General features: G+C 36.6%; 1 protein-coding gene across 15 annotated transcripts in view; it reads right to left on the bottom strand.

Moving 5' to 3' along the window:
* SNF4Agamma (SNF4/AMP-activated protein kinase gamma subunit) overlaps positions 1-20,211 on the bottom strand; it is a 591,124-nt gene that overhangs the window by 57,668 nt on the left and 513,245 nt on the right. For 11 of the 15 annotated variants that reach the window (XM_067758890.1, XM_067758889.1, XM_067758886.1 and 8 more), the window contains one exon: positions 2,576-2,624. In XM_067758890.1, coding sequence (XP_067614991.1) covers positions 2,576-2,624 — 49 coding nt within the window. Of the gene's footprint in view, positions 1-2,575; positions 2,625-11,560; positions 12,511-17,173; positions 17,395-20,211 lie in introns of those variants that run through there. The other 4 variants (XM_067758897.1, XM_067758899.1, XM_067758896.1 and 1 more) reach the window with 4 other exon arrangements.

Genomic DNA, 20,211 nt, shown 5'->3' with positions numbered 1-20,211 from the left:
AAGTCCATATAAAAAAATCGAAAAAATGGACTTGAAAAGATTACCAGGTACCCAGTTCTACTGCTTGCAGTACGGAGAGGACATTCCTGATTCGGAAAAAACCATCCAAATAGAGAAGTTTGGCAGAAAGGTCTGATTTGGCAAGCTATTTGTGAATGCGGGCATACATAAATCCATGCGAGCACGATGGAAACCACCAACGCAGAAATTTTAAGTGAAAGAGTGTGTTTTGCCAATCCCACGTCGTCATAATATTCCAATTATATTTTGGCCGAACTATGCACGTGTCAAAGTGGTTCGAAGATAACAATGTAAATTATGTCTTGAAAAACTTGAATCCATCCAATGTGCCTAAGGTGCGGCCAGTTGAACGATATTGATCTCTGATGAAATCAACACATTTTAAAATAGGCAAACCAACATAAACTGTGGCGAACGATGTCGCTAAAAGTGAATAAAACCGTTGTACAAAACTTGATGTCGTGCCTCTTTCATACGGACAGCGACGAATAAATTGATACAATTTCTTTACCTATCATTGATACAGAAAAGTATTTCCACGTTAATAAAGGCAAAAGTAAACAAGTAAGGAAGGCTAAGTTCGGGTGTAGCCGAACATTAAATACTCAGCTGAAAGTGGGCAATAGTTCTATAGATGGACGCCTTTTCGAGATATCGCTATAAAGGTGGACCAGCGGTGACTCTAAAATGTGCTTGTACGAGATGGGTATCAAATTGAACGTATTAATGATGGTTTTAAAAGGGAGTGGCCCTTAGTTGTATATGTGAAGGCGTTTTCGAGATATCGACCAAAATGTGGACCAGAGTGACCCAGAACTTCATCTGTCGGGTATGCAATACCACGAACAGTATTCCTGCAATGATTCCAAGGGCTTTTAATTTCGCCCTGCAGAACTTTTTCATTTTCTTCTACTTAGTATGGTACCCATTTTACAAAGTTTTTTCTAAAGTTCTATTTTGCGTCAAAAAACCAATCCAATCGCGATGTTTCAACCCTTTTTTCGTATTTGGTATAGAATTATGGCATTTTTTTCATTTTTCGTAATTTTCGATATCGAAAAAGTGGGCGTGGTCATAGTCGGATTTCGGCCATTTTATATACCAAGATGAAGTGAGTTCAGATAAGTACGTGAACTAAGTTTAGTAAAGATATATCGATATGTGCTCAAGTTATCGTGGTAACGGCCGAGCGGAAGGACAGACGGCCGACTGTGTATAAAAACTAACTGGGCGCGGCTTCAACCGATTTTGCCCATTTTCACAGAAAACAGTTATCGTCATAGAATCTATGCCCCTACCAGAAGGATTGCTAAAAAAAAGGGCGGAGCCACGCCCATTTTGAAATTTTCTTTCATTTTTGTATTTTGTTGCACCATATCATTACTGAACGTTTCTGCCAAATTTCATCATGTTATCTTCAACGACTGCCAAATTACAGCTCGCAAAACTTTTAATTTACCTTCTTTTAAAAGTGGGCGGTACCACGCCCCTTGTCTAAAATTTTACTAATTTTCTATTATGCGTCATAAGGTCAACCCACCTACCAAGTTTCATCGCTTTATCCGTCTTTGGTAAAGAATTATCCCACTTTTTCGGTTTTTCGAAGTTTTCGATATTGAAAAAGTGGGCGCGGTTATAGTCCGATTTCGTTCATTTTAAACAGCGATCTGAGATGAGTGCCCAAGAACTTACATACCAAATTTCATCAAGATACCTCAAAATTTACTCAAGTTATCGTGTTTACGGACGGACGGAGGGACATGGCTAAATGAATTTCTTTTTGCGCCCAGATCATTTTGATATATAGAAGTTTATATCTATCTCGATTAGTTTATGTCCTTACGGATTACCGATATGTGAACAAAATTAATATACTCTGTGAGCTCTGCTCAGCTGAGTATAAAAAGTAATTGTTACTACTCTTTGAGCATTTTTTAATTTGCAGAACTTTCTGTACCAGTCCTTACATATGTATGTACACATCGTTAGCTTAATTCACAAATGCCTTAACCAACAGATTTTTCAAAACATCGTTTTTCGCAGATTCTAGTACGGCATACTAAAATACACCCTTCATAAAAATTTTAATTTATTAGAACCAATAACCACGGAGATATGGCACTTTTAAGCCATATCCTCATATAGCGAATGGAAAAATCAAATACTTTTTGCTTCTCCTGTAAAATTTTAATGAGGTTGGTTTGGGCCTTTATGAATTAAGCTAACGATATGCTAATAATTACTTTGACTATCGGTACATGTTTCAAGTAGCTCTAATTTTAGTTAAATTTTCTATTCATGCCCCAAAATAGTACATAATACTAGTACGTGCTCGCTTCAATTGGTCGTTTTTTCTTCATTTCGCAGGTCTGCGTTTTGCGGATATGCGCTAATTATTTTGAAGTGTTTACACATTAAAATGGTAAAATATGACGCATGTACGCGCTAAATATTTTGACCGTATAAACAAACATAAGATGTGTGGTCTTAAATATGCAGTAGTTAAACATTTAATATGTACTAAGTACTTGAAAGTTTTTTGTTTGTAACTTACCCAAATCAGAGAGATTGACTTTCTCTAAAAACGGATCAGCGACTGGCAACTGGAAAAAAGATAAAATTTTGCAAATTAGTTAATTAATAAAATATGTGTGTTTATTTATGAGCTGTTCATTTGTAGTGTTCATATATCTCACGAACGGGTCAAGCAATTGCAAAAAAGTTTACAGAATCGGAAAGACGAAAAAATTTGCTCAACCAGATAGTTTTCGAGATATTAGCTTATCATTTCAGATTTTTATTTTTTTTTATTTTATGAAAAATATGAAAAAATTACTTTTTGCGAGGACAGCATTCCAAACCCACAACATTTTTTCCAGATATTTTTTCTTTACGTAAAGCTCTGTTTAATTAGAAAAAAGATAAGCTATCATCGAAGAAAATCGATGCAAAACTACGTAAGTTATAAGCGATCAAATAAAAATACCCAGGTTGCGCAACTTCAATGTATGTATACATACATACATATATAAAAGGTATAAAGTGCAAATGGGATATTATCCGGATAATCGAATAACACCATAACAATGATAATACTTTTTCTTTAAATACATCAAATAGTACTTTTAATAGTCGAATTGTTTTATAGTAGGTAGAGTGGTTGCATCGAAAGGAAGAGTGGTTGGTACTACCCTTTTCTTTTCCCGGCTTCGTATAAAAAGGAACCTTTCTGTCTAGGTAAGATTTGATTTTTTCAATTTTATTCTTGTTCCGAGTATAAATATGAGTTAATGCGCCTTGAAACTTCATAACATCTGCAAGGCTCGCCGGAGATAGTTCAGTTCATAAGTCAAATTTCAAAACCGTGATTTATTAAAAAAAATAAAATGAATAAAAGGACGCGAGAATTTGAGTGTAATAACGATCCAGATATGTTCTGTTTCATGTGCGGCCAATATACTATCATAAGGCGACGACGAGTGTTCTCAAATCATTTGAAAACTTTATACTCCAAGTATTTTGGCATTGAGCCTAAAAATGCTGAAAAACCATGGACACCGAAAACTTTGTGTACATCGTGTCGAGTAGAATTGAGACAACAAATAAAATTTGATAAACCAATGATATGAAGAGAACCTACTTGCCATTCAGTGTTATATTTGTCAAACAAAAGTACTTGGCGTTGGACGATCAAGAAGAGTAACCTATGCCAGAGTACCTACAGTGACATTACCAGTACTACATTGACCGGCAGTTGCGGATCCAGTTCCATTGTCAACAGTAATATCTGAGTGCGGGGAATCAAGTTGTACTGAATTTCGCATGGGAAACGAGAGAAACGTTCTGTCACAAGCACAACTTAATGATTGGATAAGAGATTTGGAACTATCCAAGGAAAAGGCCGAGATCCACACTTCTCGTATGCAACAATTTAAATTTGTGTCATCCGATGTCAAGGTGATATATTTTAGAACTCGTCACGAACCATTTTCCAAACACTATACCAAGAAAGACAGTATATGCTACTGCAACGACATTCCTGCTTTATTTAAAGAGTTTGGTCAAACATTTGATTCAAAAGAGTGGCGATTGTTCATAGACAGCAATAAACTGAGTTTGAAGGCTGTATTATTGCATATTGGTAACAAAAAGCCTTCTATTCCGCTAGCACATGCAGTAAATATAAAGGAAACCTACGAGGAAATGCAAAAACTACTCAAATTTATCAAATATGAAGAGCATGATTGGAAAATATTTTCTGATCTCAAAGTCGTTGCAATGCTATGCGGTCTACAAAGTGGCTACACCAAGCACTGCTGCTTCCTCTGCAAGTGGGATAGCCGAGCTCGTAAGGACCACTACGTCAGAAAGGATTGGCCGCAAAGAGTCGAGTTTACTGTTGGTGTGGATAACATCAAATACACCCCTCTTGTCAAGAAAGAGAAAATCATACTTCCACCCTTACACATCAAGCTCGGTCTCATTAAAAACTTTGTTAAGGCTTTGGACAAAGAAGGCGAAGCATTCGACTATTTGAAAACAATTTCTCCAGATATTTCTCAAGCCAAGATAAAGGAAGGTATTTTTTTTTGGACCACAAATAAAAAAGTTGATCAACAATAATCAATTCAAAGGACTACTCTCATCAGTTGAGGCAGCAGCGTGGGAATCCTTTGAAAAGGTCGTTGCTTCTTTTCTCGGTAGACACAAAAACCCTAACTACGAGCAGATAGTGAACGACTTAATCAATAATTATGCGAAAATGGGTAAATATTAAAGGCTTATTAAAATTAATTTCCCAAAATTCTATAACTTGTTTACCTAACTAATATTTTGGTTCCAGGAGTAAATATGTCCTTAAAAATTCACTTTCTGCACTCACATTTGAGCATTTTTCCGGCAAATCTTGGCGACGAAAGTGACGAAAATGGAGAAAGGTTTCATCAGCAAATGAAATTAATTGAGAATTGATATCAAGGATTCTGGGACGTCGCAATGATGGGTGATTACTGCTGGTTTCTCATAAGAGAAACCGATCCTAAACTGAATAAGCGTCAAAGTAGAACACATAATTATTTCGACTACATAGTAAAATCAAATTAAAATAAAGATTGTTAGAATATAGTATAAACATAAATTAATTAAAAAAAAAAAAAGTAAAAATATGGGTAATTTCATTCATAAATTGAACTTTTAACTAAATAGAAACAGAGCATAGCTAGATATTTCACTCTTCTTTATACCATACATACGTTTTGAGGTATACGTTGAAATTGCGCAACCTGGGTATTTTTATTTGATCGCTTATAACTTACGTAGTTTTGCATCGATTTTCTTCGATAATAGCTTATCTTTTTTCTAATTAAACAGAGCTTTACGTAAGAAAAAATATCTGGAAAAAAAGTTGTGGGTTTGGAATGCTGCCCTCGCAAAGAGTAATTTTTTCATATTTTTTCATAAAAAAAAAACAAAAATCTGAGATGATAAGCTAATATCTCGAAAATTATCTGGTTGTGCAAAAAACAATGTATGATGCATTTATAGCAAATTTAATCAGGCGTTCATCAGATTTTGCTAATTTTTATTTAGCACATATATAGTAATGGTAGTAACGTTCCTGCCAAATTTCATCATGATATCTTCAACGACTGCCAAATTACAGCTTGGAAAACTTTTAAATTACCTTCTTTTAAAAGGGGGTGGGTCTACGCCCATTGTCCAAAATGTTACTAATTTTCTATTCTGCGTCATAAGGTCAACCCACCTACCAAGTTTCATCGCTTTATCCGTCTTTGGTAATGAATTATCGCATTTTTTCGGTTTTTCGGAATTTTCGATGTCGAAAGAGTGTGCGTGGTTATAGTCCGATTTCGTTCATTTTAAATAGCGATCTGAGATGAGCGCCCAGGAACCTACGTACCAAATTTTATCAAGATACCTCAAAATTTACTCAAGTTATCTGTTACTAAGTTAACGGACAGACGGATGTACGGACGGACGGACGGACATGGCTCAATCAAATTTTTTTCGATGCTGATGATTTTGATATATGGAAGTCTATATTTATCTCGATTCCTTTATAACTGTACAACCAACCGTTATCCAATCAAAGTTAATATACTCTATGTGCAAAGCACGCTGAGTATAAAAATATTGAAGTAATGAGCTTTATGCATAAAAAATGAGAATTTGCTCAGACTCAAGCTTCTATTGTCTTTGTAGCAACAAAGAAGCCACCGTTTACCTCAAAACTCGAGTGTCGCTTTTTATGCGTGGGACGCACTTTTTCGTTCCCTATGCCCAGCTCTTATTTCATTCATCCAAGCACCCTGTGGTTGGCTTTTAGTTATTTGGTTCTAATGCATGTCTCAACAGGATTTTGTTTTTATTATAACAGTTACTTCTATATGTATAACAGTTTGACAGGGCATATGGAAGTAATAAGAAAATTCATAAGAAATCCTGTAATGCAACTACTCGATGCAATGGCACCTACGATCAGACTCTCACGGAATTTTGAGGTGTCCATTGTGAACAGAACTCTTTGAGAAATAGAGAATATGAGGTATGGTTCACGGATGGTCGAAAATTTTATCACGAAAAATAGGTCAAACTACAAGAAATCGATAGCAATGGGATGCTACCCTACAATTTTTCGGGCAGAAATCCATGCAATAGAAGTTTGCGGTTGAGAATGTCTACAAAGAGACTTATCCTCGAGGAGTATTCTCATTATGTCAGATAGCTAGGTAGCCTTACGTACCGGTAACTGTCTTCTGTGAAAATGGGCGATATCGGTTGAAGCCACGCCCAGTTTTTATGCACAGTCGACCGTCTGTCCTTCCGCTCGGCCGTTAACATGGTAACTTGAACACAAATCGATATATCTTTACTAAACTCAGTTCACGTACTTATCTGAACTCACTTCATCTTGGTATTAAAAATGGGCGAATTCCGACTATGACCACGCCCACTTTTTCGATATCGAATATTTCGAAAAATGAAAAAAAATGCTATAATTTTATACCAAATAGGAAAAAGGGGTGAAAGACGGTGATTAGATTGGTTTTTTGACGCAAAATATAACTTTAGAAAAAATTTTGTAAAATGGGTGTGACACCTACCATATTAAGTAGAAGAAAATGAAAAAGTTTTGCCGGACGAAATCAAAATCCTTTCGTGGTATTACATATATAAATAATTAGCTGTACCCGAAAGATGATGTTGTGGGTCACCCTGGTCCACATTTTGGTCGATATCTCGAAAACGCCTTCACATATACACAACTAAGAGCCACTCCCTTTTAAAACCCTCATTAATACCTTTCATTTGATAGCCATATCGTACAAACACATTCTAGAGTCACCCCTGGTCCACCTTTATGGCGATATCTGGAAAAGGCGTCCACCTATAGAACTAAGGCCCACTCCCTTTTAAAATACTCTTTAATACCTTCCATTTGATACCCATGTCATACACACACATTCCAGGGTTACCCTAGGTTAATTTTCCTACGTGGTGATTTTCCCTTATTTTGTCTCCAAAGCTCTCAGCTGAGTATGTAATGTTCGGTTACACCCGAACTTAGCCTTCCTTACTTGTTTCTAAATCATTTAGAAACTGCCAAAGTCCAAAAAGACAAAAATTTTCTCTTATTTTCAAATATTTTTTTACACATTTTTTTCTGACTTAGAACCATGGTTCAACGATAGGTTGGCTCATCTGTACAATAACAAAATATGTCTGTTCAAATTGTCAAAATCTGTGTATTGGGGTTGGTGCGAATGGTATGGAATGGAAGCATAAAACTTAGCAGCTTTTGTGTGTAGTAAGAAAATGTTGTCAATGTGTTGGTTTCATTTTGAGTTTGCCATCTCCTTTTGACAATCCCATCGACCGTGCAATGAAATAAATAAAACCAACTGATGAGATGGCGGCCACCGTGGTGTGATGGGTAGCGTGCTCCGCCTATCACACCGTATGCCCTGGGTTCAACTCCCGGGCAAAGCAACATCAAAATTTTAGAAATAAGATTTTTCAATTAGAAGAAAATTTTTCTAAGCGGGGTCGCCCCTCGGCAGTGTTTGGCAAGCACTCCGGGTGTATTTCTGCCATGAAAAGCTCTCAGTGAAAACTCATCTGCTTTGCAGATGCCGTTCGGAGTCGGCATAAAACATGTAGGTCCCGTCCGGCCAATTTGTAGGGAAAAATCAAGAGGAGCACGACGCAAATTGGAAGAGAAGCTCGGCCTTAGATCTCTTCGGAGGTTATCGCGCCTTACATTTATTTTTTTTTAACTGATGAGATGAGCAAACCATATAATTGAGCCATGCTTAGAACTATTTCGACGTGATTTTTTTCTGTTTCATACATGGCGGAACCATACAAGGTGGCAGCATGTTGCATACCTACAAACATAAATAAAAGTTCCATGTACTTTGTTTTTGAAAATACGTTGGACAATGTATCAAATCAAATAAAGAAAGTACAAATCAGTTGTCCCGTGCTGCCGCCTTGTATAGTTCCGGCATGATTTCATAATTTCAGTGGTTGCCATGACACCCTTGCATTATACCAACTTCACCCAGATAGTTAATGAAACTATTCGCCAAGTTTTCTACATTAAATAAAGCCCTTACTGAACTCAATATTCCATTCAAAATACAAATTCTTAATGCTTTTGTTATTGCTTTATTGAATGCCTAAGGGAGTCAAAAATCTAGTACTTTTTGCTTGATGGGTCGCATTTTATGATTTGTGATTCGATTAGGTTTCTGTGTAAAAATGGTATTACTTCTAAACCACATAAAAGCTGATTATGTTTTTAACCAGAGATGAGTTACTTTCCGGAATTTTGGTAAATTGTCAACTATTGGTTAGCTTTTTTTCTAAATTGAAAATTCTTCTCTGTAGGGAATTGTTTACAAAAAAGACCATATATTTTTAGAAAAATATATTTTGTATATTTCGCAGTTGTTTTATTCTATCAGGCAAAGAGAGGTACTATGTATTTACGCATTTAACTAAAACACTTCAATTTAGCACTGATATGAGGAAATCGAATTAGCAAAGTACTGAAGGTGTCATGTGACAGACCCAAAAATAGTATAATTAATACTTCACTAAATTGAAAATATTACGCGATAAATGTTGAATATGTAAATTAAAGTTCTTCCTAGCATAAATTTGTTTTAATCTTCTAATTCAAATTTTTTTCACGTAATCGCGCTTACTTTGTTCATGGAAAAGAAAACGAAAATGCGAAATTGTTTATGGCGAAGAGGGTAGGAGACGAGCATCATGGCATAACAACTAAAAATCAATGATTTAAGAAATCTACTTTACAGTATTGGCGTAGATCTGATTGCACAAATAACAAGTAAAGGAGTCTAAGTTCGGGTGTAACCGAACATTATATACTCAGCGTGAGCTTCAATGGAACATTTCATTTCAGATAAATTACTTTTCTACATAACACGTGACACCGCCTGTTTAAAAAAAATGTCTCCCCATTTCCTCTTACAATAAAACTTGATAAGTGAAATATCATTGATTCAAAACTATTTTTTGCTAAGTAATAGGTTATTATTCTAGTCTACGACCCTTTTAAACTTGTTTTATATCTAAGTTGCCGTGGTCTTTAACCGATCCCGTCCATTTTTAATAGACATATTTTCTGCTACAAGGAAAATATGTGTACACAATTTCATTACGATCCGTTAATTTTTCTTCGAGTTATCGCTCCCGAAACATAGAAAATTGCTTAGTCATAAAAGGGGCGGTACCACGCCCATTTTTTAAATTTGAAGTTTTTCCTATTTATTGTTATAAATCCACTTGGGAAATGAAATACCATTGATATAAAGCTCTTTTTTGCAAAGAAATTTTATTCATCCAGGACCCTTTTAAAAATCTTTTATATAAAAGTGGGCGTGGTTATCAACCGATTTAGTTAATTTTTCTTCAAAGCATTCCTTATAGTAAAGGCAATCTCTCTTCCGAATTTTGTTACGATAGGTTTAATGATTTTTGATTAATAATATGTGTAAAATTAATTTTATCACAAGTGGGCGGCGCAACGCCCATTTTAAAATTTTTTTAAATTTTTATCAAGAGTATCAATATCATCAGTCCACACATCAAAATTCAACATTCTAGGTGTATTATTTACTAAATAATCAGGTTTTTGTGTTTTCCAAAATGTTATATATATAAACAGGGGGCGTGGTTATCATCCGATTTCGCTTACTTTCAATACCAATCTATTCTGGGTCCATATAAGCTCGTGTACCAAATTTGGTGAAGATATCTCAATATTTACTCAAGTTATCGTGTTAACGGACGGACGGACGGACATGGCTTAATCAAATTTTTTTCGACACTGATGATTTTGATATATGGAAGTCTCTCTCTATCTCGATTCTTTTATACCTGTACAACCAACCGTTATCCAATGAAAGTTAATATACTCTGTGTGCAAAGCACGCTGAGTATACAAATCAACAATCCCTACTTAGTGGGAAGCGTAAAACTGTTGATAAAAGCCCGATGAATAAGCAAACTGGTAATTCTGCTTGAGCGAAAAGCATCAACTTAAGCGGGAGTCATTGGTGCCGTATGTCGTATCCCTAACGTAATCAGCTGTTTATCGTTACGACGGTAAACCAAAAACCAATTGGTTGGCTACGATACGGTTATGACCTTAGTGGCACCAATAATCGATTGCATTGATTCCCATAAGGTTGGTCGAATCAGCTGTTATAAGGTTACCGATAAAGCACCAATGTCTGCAGCTTTAAGCTTACAAGACAAAAATTAGCTAAGTACCTACTCGTTTACATTATGTTCCTACAACGTGCAAGATGGTGCAAAATGTATCATTGCGGGAGAAAATGTTATCTTCGCCCTAATATGTGTGGGAGGGGATAGGGATAGTGCTTGTGACAGTGAAAATGGTAGGGACAGGATTAGGGATAGAGATAGTGCTAGTGATAAGGGTTGGGATAGGGATAAATATAAGGATAGAAATAGGGAAAGGGGTGCCAATAAAGCATAGGGATTGGGCATGGTTTGGAGAGTTAGGAGGAGTTCGTGAGGAACAGTTTTCAAATGCGAACAAACAAGCAAATTATCGGGCCGTACAACGATCGTCGGAGCTGCTAGTTTAGTAAAAGGTGCAAACATATATTTGTAACCACTAAAACACGGAAAAGGTTGAAATTTAGTAGATTCAACATTGTATTACGACAGTTTCACCGGATGCGGCTAAAGTTGAACTGTACTAAGACGCACCTGATTTGCAAAGTACAATAACTGAATAAAGATTAACTCGCTAAAAAATTTGCCAACGATTTGTGTCACCTTGTGCAGCAAATAACTGCATTCTACACAAATTACACACGGAAATTGTTTGCGCTCTCTCGACAAAACGTGTTTGTGTTTATTGGAAGAAGAAAAAATATAAAAAATAATAATAAACGAATGGGACTAGCAGCTGTCACATAAGTCAGCCCAATGATGACAGACAACATCAACTTACATGCGGCGCCGTGAAATGTGGATGCAGATGCGTTTGTTTTTGGATCTGCTTCGCGTTCTGTTGTTCTGGATATTGTTGTTCATATTCATGTTTCTGACATTGCCGTAAATACGCTTGATATTCGCGATCTGTAAAATCACTGCGTCGCCGTAAAAGTATGCATTCGCGTACCGGTGAACGTTCACCGCTAATTGTTGGACGACTTGTAGCGATCGATTCACGTCTATCTCTCACAATTGGATGATGCACGGTATACTTTTGTGGTTGTTTTGGACCGCTTGGTATATTTGAAGTTGCCGTTGTTGTTGGGCCTATAGCCAAACGATTATAACGTGTCGTACCCAAACTATTACCGAAACTATTTAGATTACTGCGCGTATTATCGCGACGGCTTACGTGATTGTTTGAAAAGCATACACCATCTGCTTTATCAGTTTCGCATATTTCGTCATCAATTTCATTTATTGCGCTAACGCTGTTGTTGTAGTATCTGTGTTGCTCATTGGTGCTAAGTGTGTTCGTATTCACCTCACCATTCTCTTCGCCAAGAAGCACTTGTAAATTATGCAATTTTTTCTTGCGATTTATAGGTGAATTACTGAGCGAACGACCTTTGGCGCGTTCATGTAGTGCGGCACGCAAGAGCGCTGACTTTTTTCTTATAGTTGATGCGGCACCATAATCGGTAACGGGCACATGATTAACACGTATCTCGGGTGGTGGCGGTCGCAGTGGTGTTTCGAAGACCGAACGGCGACGAAACATTGCTGTGTAAATAATTTGCTGTTTAAAAAGTCGTATCTATATTTTTTTTACTACTTTTTGTTTTTAACTGTTGTTTTTTGGAAGCTTGGTTTTTTTGTGGTAAATTTAAGTTTCACGTCACTAGCGTTTTAAATGTGTTTTTTTATTTCTTTATCACAACGACTATAGTGTGTATTTGAATGAAACTGTAAACAAATTTTTAAGTGGTTTTAGTTTTTTGACACTTTTTGTCGGATTTTAATAACTGTTGTTTAAGATATAGCAAGTGTAACCCCATATAGCAAGGCGAAGACCAGGTGGTGGCCAAGCGAATTCAACCCAATTCGCGGTGCTGAAGTATGTCATATTTGTATTGATTTCGTTAACTGACATCTTGTTGTACCAAGGCATTGTATGGAAAATAATTAAGATGAAGCAATCAGCTGTTGGGACAACAACACCTGGTACTGAATTCGTCTTGAGATATAGCTTAAATTGAAATGACAATAAGAATGACAACACTTGGATTTGGGGATATTTTATACTTTACGGGAAATTTCAAACATTCATTTATTTCCCCAATCTTGAAATTAATCATATACTGCATACGTTTGAACTAAGCGTCACGAGATACCAGACGTTATTATTTTTTTCAAAAGATGATTCATTCTATAAGTCATCAAAAGCGTCGAACTAAACCCAGTTTAAGCGTAAATTTTGTTGACAATTAATAGGCGTAGCAAGTATTATTTACTTTAAACACGTAATCATTTTCCATATGATGGCTGATTAGATTATTAAATAACGGTTAGGGGGTATATACGAGATAGGCTATCACTTGGGGGTATCTTTGTATACAAATTCGTTTAAATTTTAAATTATCTTACGTCAAAATAAAAGTACGTAGGTCACTTTAAAATACTTTTTTTAAAACGAATTCAAATAGACTGAAAAAAAAAGAAATAAATACTTTGCGCGATTTAGCTCCGAAGAGATTAAGGCCTCACCTTCCGTCCATTTTGCGTCGTGCTGCTTTTAATTTTCCGTACAAATCGGCGTCGACTCCTAACGCATCTGCAAAGCAGATGAATTTTCGCTGAGAACCTTTTCATAGTAAAAAACTACACTCCGAGTGTTTGCCAAGTCACTGCCGAGGATCGACCCCGATTAGAAGAACTAGTTTCTAAATTTTTTGATGTTACTTTGCCCGGAAGTTGAACCTAGGGCTCTCGGTGTGATAGGCGGAGGACGACTCAAGGAATAGAAAAATAGCAGACGCAATTTTTTTTTTAAATTACGTCAGTTAAACTTCCTTTTATTTTTGACATTTAAAATTTTCTATGAATTTTGTAGCTGAAACTATGCAAACCAATGAAAATCTCATATTGCAACTACGTGACGCAATGATCCCTACGTTCAGAACCCTTTGACAAACTGGGAATCCATATACTGACCCTAACTCAGAGGTCTGGTTCACACATGGATCGAAGTTTGATCACGAAAAAGAGGGACCTATGATCCCTACGTTCAGAACTCTTTGACAAACTGGGAATCCATATACTGACCTTAACTGAGAGGTCTGGTTCACAGATGTATCGAAGTTTGATCGGATGATACTCCACTATATAACAGGCAGAAATCCATGTATTAGAAGTTTGCGTTGGATACTGCGTACGGAGGGGCTTATCCTAGAGGAGTAACCTCGTTATGGCGGGTAACCAGGCAGCCTTGTGTGCCATGAAGTCTTACAAAACTACTTCTTAGCTGGTGGATCAATGCATTTGAGTCCTAAATGATCTGGGAACCAAAATCAAGGTTTTGCTCGGATGGGCTCTCGAGCATAGGTGACATGAAGTTAATTACAAGGCAGCCAAGGTTTGGTTAGGTTGAACTGGCCAGTTCGTCAGGACCTCACATATGTACACTGCATGACTCCGTAGTGTGACCAGAAGGTTGTTTAACGGCGAAACTGAAAAACCCTATCAAAAACCAGGACTTTTTTTTATAAAATATCTCCGTCCTTTTGGCAAATACTAGAAACTTTGTAGGACGTATGCTACTTGTTGCTTCTAGATCTGACAGCTGTATTATGGGCGGGCTTAGAATATACCCCCGGCAGGTATGCCTAACGTAAGAGGCGACTAAAAAACTAAATTGATTCCAAGGGTTGTGTAGCGCAACTTTTTCAAGGAGTTGCAGAGCAATATATATGTAGCTTCTTCAGCAAAATTGTCAACCTCATCTACCCGTGGCGAATCCTGTTACTTTAATAGCCGGGGATCTGGCGACCCCAAGTTACTCATCTAGGGGGTAGAGGGCGGTATGGCCTCTTGTTTTTTTTTTTTAGAAAGTAATTTTCCCTATTTTCTCTGCGCTAAACGAAATAGCTAAATACGGCGCTACAACAATAACATCAGACATATGTCGGTGTCAAGGGCCTTGGAAAGTGGTAATACATTAACGCACTCCCTAATTTATGTTTGCTGTACCTAAAATATGGGAACGAAAATTGAAAGAATTGATGACTAAGCTCAAAAGTACCTAATTGCCTTATTTAGAGAATATAAGAACTGTTGTTATTGTGGTAGCGCTTTTGTCATATATTTGGCTAATTTTATCATTGATTTCGTGATTAACAATCTGATTAGGCAGTACTGCGGAGCCATTCAAACGCTATCTAATATTTCATAAGCCTTTTGCGGCGAGTAAATTCTTACATAGTAGTGCTTTAACATTAAATTACACTATACTAAAATTTCAGGATTATTGTTTAATCCACTTGTCTAAAAAAAACAAGTCTTGATATAGTCATATAATAGAACCTCCCCATCTTGTTTCGTTATTACAACAAATTGCCTCGCTAGGGCTATTAGGCTGCGTCGACACTCGAATTTGCCTAAAAGTTTCAATGTTGGTCATATTTATTTAATCGTTCACAAGTTGGTCGGGCTTGTACCTTAATTGTGATTGTTACCTAAACGTATCGCATCTATACCCGGTAAAGAACCGTTAACATCGATAAAACTCCTCAAAGCTTTCGGAAAATGCTTTATCGGTACAAAAACTACAACAGGGAATGAGTGAGAGAGAGAGAGAGAGAGAGAGCGGAAATTGACGTGAGCAAAACTGCGGGCAATGCTAAGGTGGTAATATATATGTATATCTGTGGCTAACACCAACTTAACCAGCAGGGCCCGTATTACGTGTTACGATTCGTGATCGAAACATATTTTTTAAATCACAATAGCTCTGGAATGGTGGATCGGATTAATGGCATATTTGAACTAGCGACAAATAGTACTCGTTAGATCCATGACGTATTAAGTATAATTTTTAGAAAAAGTTTGACAGTTGCATAGTTATCGCTTGAGTGAGAATGGTTTTCAGTCACTGATCGTAACACGTAATATGGCCACAGAACCATCTAATAGATAATGGGTCGTCAAAAGTGTAAAGTGACTGCCCTCGCGCATACGCAGTGAGAGTACAATTGTGCTATGGAATGCAGATGCCTTTAATAGATTTTAATTTCAGTTTTCAGCGTATACAGTCAGTGTTCTGAGCGCCGCTGGCGTTACTTAAATTGGGAGAATTATTGGCGGCTCATTTGCCAAGGTATCTCGCAATAGTTCAGCGGAGCTAATAGCGCCATAGCCTTCACTGTGAATGAATGAATAATTTTTGGATGGAAATTTGTCTTCCCTTGTTAGAATTACGCATGGATTGCCTGCTACGGTAATAAGTACGTTGAGTACGTTCTGTGTGTTCGTATCCTAAGCTCACGAAGTCAACAGTGTTTCTTTCTTTCTTTATTCTTTACTTCACTGTGAATGAATGAATAATTTTTGGATGGAAATTTGTCTTCCCTTGTTAGAATTACGCATGGATTGCCTGCTACGGTAATAAGTACGTTGAGTACGTTCTGTGTGTTCGTATCCTAAGCTCACGAAGTCAACAGTGTTTCTTTCTTTCTTTATTCTTTACTTCACTGTGAATGAATGAATAATTTTTGGATGGAAATTTGTCTTCCCTTGTTAGAATTACGCATGGATTGCCTGCTACGGTAATAAGTACGTTGAGTACGTTCTGTGTGTTCGTATCCTAAGCTCACGAGGTCAACAGTGTTTCTGCTAATTGCTGATGGCGACAGAGTTGTCATATTTCGAAGTATTTTTGAGTAGCCCACGTATCTAGTTAGAAAATTATAACAAGAAATACCATGGTTCAACTATATGGTTGGCTCATCTGTACAACAACAAAATATGTTAGTTCAGATTGTCAAAATCTGCGCGTTGGTGCTATGCGAATGGAATGGAATGAAAACATAAACTTAGCAGCTTTTGTGTGTAGTAAGAAAATGTTGTCAATGTGTTGGTTTCAATTTGATTCTGCCATCTCCTTTTGACAATCCCATCGACCATGCATTAAAAAAAATAAAATGAGCTGATGAGATGAGCCAACCATATAATTGAGCCATGAGGAAATACATAACTTTTCCATAAATTTTTTCTAAAATAGTTTTTTTTAAGTAGGTCGCTAGTCGTCCAGCAAAAGAATAGTAAACAAAATTATGACATAAAAAAAATTTGTGTTATTTTTTTGTTATCATTTTTTTAAATTTCAATTTAATAAAATATTACAATTTTTTTTCAGGGTATTTCAAACTTTGTAACAGTTCTTAGCGTTAGTATATTATAATCGAGTCGTATTGTGTTGTTGTATTTATTTCACAATTATTTAAATATTTTATTATTCAGCTCATTTTATGAATTTGTGACTGAATAATCAATAAGATCTCTGAAACCCATATTTTTTACAATTCTTTTTGAAATCGCTGTCTTGCACACGTTTTTTTCTTAATTCACTCACATAAATACCCATAAATTATATTCTACGAAATATAAAATTTTTACGAATACAATTTTGTTTGACAAACTTTTCTGCACTTCTATGTAGTGTGTGATGTTGCAATTATTACAAAATCCAGTTAATGCACAAACTTTTTGTTTTTTTCTCTTTGCTTCTCGTTTCTTTACTCCGTTTTTTTCCGTTAGCACGCGATCACTTTAATAGAAACACCACCTTACAGTTGCAATCATCACTGGAAACTACTAGGCTATGGCAATTCGCTGCTCTAGCGAACCTAAAAACACCAACAGAAGTCGATCGTCATATCATTTATTTGCTTATACCTATTATTTTTACCTTTTTTTCTTTGTAGGAGCACACCATTGCTTACCTTAACTTGTGCATGTGTACATGACTTGAAATAAATTTGGAAAACCTTACTTATCTGGCAAGTAACACACATTTACACGCACACACATGCGCTCCAGTAAACAGATACCAAAGAAAACCAACATTTCGACGAGTAAACAAAATAAAGCCAACTAGTGAGCATACCATGGAATGGATCAGCAGCTCACCATTTCCAGTGAGCAATACAAACAAACGAGTGATGATTGAGCGCGTCAGCTTCACATTCACACATACATGAGCCAGCAACTGGAAATGAAAATACAATCCAGACATGTGGTCAGACAAATAGCAAGCAGGGTGATGGCCACTAGTCCCAGAACATGAAAGAGAGCAAAGACCACTTAAATACTACCTGTCGACAATGCGATACGGATGCATAGCAAAAACAAAGGTAATCGTGGAATTATATATCTGTGCATTAGGATGCCACGCCAAAAAATTTTTCGTTTTTTCACCAACTTACAATCGATTGTAAACTCTAGGGAAAGCCAGCATAGCTGTCAGCTCAATTCTAAATATTCCCTCGGAATTGTGTTCTCGAGGATTTTGTTATTTCCGCGGAAAAATTCCTTCAATTCTTTTCTCCTAGGGAGAACAATAATTGGGGAATAGGAATTTCGTTCCGCATTTCTTTTTTTGTTTAAAAAATTTAAAAGTTTAATTATTGTTGTAAATTTGGTTTGAAATTAAGTATAAACAATGCACAGTTTGAAATTAAGTATAAACAATGCAAAGTATTGCATTTCATATGGTATTCACTGAAATGAGCTATGAATTGGTGCCACAGCAACATCAACAGGGAGCATAAGAAGAAGACGGTGGGATAACACAAATCCGCTGGAGTTGCTGGTTTCATTCAGCAAAACAATTTCCTGGCGGTCAAGTCGAGTTGAATTCGTCTTTCGTCATATGCCAAAATCTATTTAAGCCTTCTTAAAAAATATTGCTGCTTTCGACTTAAAATAAAGAATAATATTGTGGTAGAATGTACATATTTTAGCACAAATTTGTACAAATAAGTGTTCTTTCCTAAAAGAACCAATTTCCTTTAACTATTTCGATGTATTCCCTTTAATTTAAAAAGTGAAACAACTCCCAAGTAATGACAGAGAAATCTCCCTCTCACTCATATTCATAATACCTACTTTTCTCCTATAACCGGTTTCCGCTTTTTCGAACATTATTCAGAATAAGAGGAAAGGAAGAAGTGAAAAAAGGAATTTTTATTTAGAATACGTGGAATGGGAGAAGGGAAAATCTCGCAAGGAATTTTTGTTTAGAATTGGGCTGTGTATATGCCTGTAAGTCGAAGTTCGGTAAAAAATGGGGTCTCCGCCCAAAGATGGTGCTATGGCTATATAAGGAAGTGGTGCGACCAATGCTGACGTATGGCTCTATAGAAGTGGTCACCAAAATTGAAACTGTGGCTGTGTTAGTAAGAGTAAAATCATTATGCTGGTAGTCGTTTAGTAGTTGATAAAAAAAGCAGCGAGGTAGAACGTATGCACGCAGGTTTGCTAACACTCAAAAAATAATACGTAAATATGCTATACAAATACTATTTTAGTGCTCGGATCTAACCAAATTTTTTCAAGAAAATATATTGCTAATATTTAACCATTAAAACATTATGTGCATGAGTGTTTGTTTGCAAAATATCTCTTTGGAAATGCGCAAATAAAGAAAGGCCTCCTCTGCTGTTGCTACTCTGCTTATTCAGTGAATACTAAACGAAAGAGAATAATAATGTATGTGAAGTCAACGCAAATAATTATTTGACAAGCTGACGACCACTACTCTATAGTGTAGTGGCAAGCTCTTATGCTGACGACAGAGTAGAAGCGTTGCTATAATATAATGAAAAAAAGCTATGACAACTGTTTCTTATGGAAAATTTTAACAGTTGTCAGAGTGTCAAAAACGTTTCAAGCTTGTAAAATATATAGCTATATATAGGAACAACAATCTCACCAACCTGCAAAACGTTCAACGCACTGCGTTTAGCACATGACTCACGCCGGTTCTACACCCCATATTAAATATGTTCCCGATCAACATGCACATACTGTGTACGTCGGCACAAACCGAGGGCAGCGCCAATACTATCATTTCATGTAGGAATGATTAGAAGAGGGGAGCGATGCCAGCTAATAACGGTATACAAATCTACACCGACGGCTCCAAAATAGACTCAGGTGCGTGGGCTGGAATCTATTCACATTCTCTAGAAATTCCTACGTCATTGAACGTGCCGTCATACTGTAGTTAAAAGTCTACGCGATTTGGCAACTTGCCAGATCACTCTAGCCCCGGAATATAACTGGAAAGGTATCTTTCTATTCTGACCGCCAATCAACAATAAGGGAAATAGCTGCATCATACGCAAGCTCAGAGCTGGTAGGAGCATGCAACCAACTTCTAGCTGCATAAAAAGATACTGTAGAAATATGCGTACCGGGTCATTTGGAAATCTAGTGGAATGAGGAAATGAGCGGCAGGAAATGAGGGACCAGCATCGATGTAGGCTTACCCTAGGGGCCGCCAAGAGGGAAATTCGAATTTTTACATGTACAAAGCTCAGCAAAAGTTGAAGAGCTCTAGAGCGTTGACATCCATAAACTTATAATAGTCTGCACCGGTCATTAGAC

The sequence above is a fragment of the Eurosta solidaginis genome, chromosome 1 (genome assembly GCF_040869045.1).
Source record: "Eurosta solidaginis isolate ZX-2024a chromosome 1, ASM4086904v1, whole genome shotgun sequence".
Taxonomy (NCBI): Eukaryota; Metazoa; Arthropoda; class Insecta; order Diptera; family Tephritidae; genus Eurosta; species Eurosta solidaginis.
Note: the sequence above shows the minus strand (reverse complement) of the source record. Positions and strands in the feature narration are given on the sequence as shown.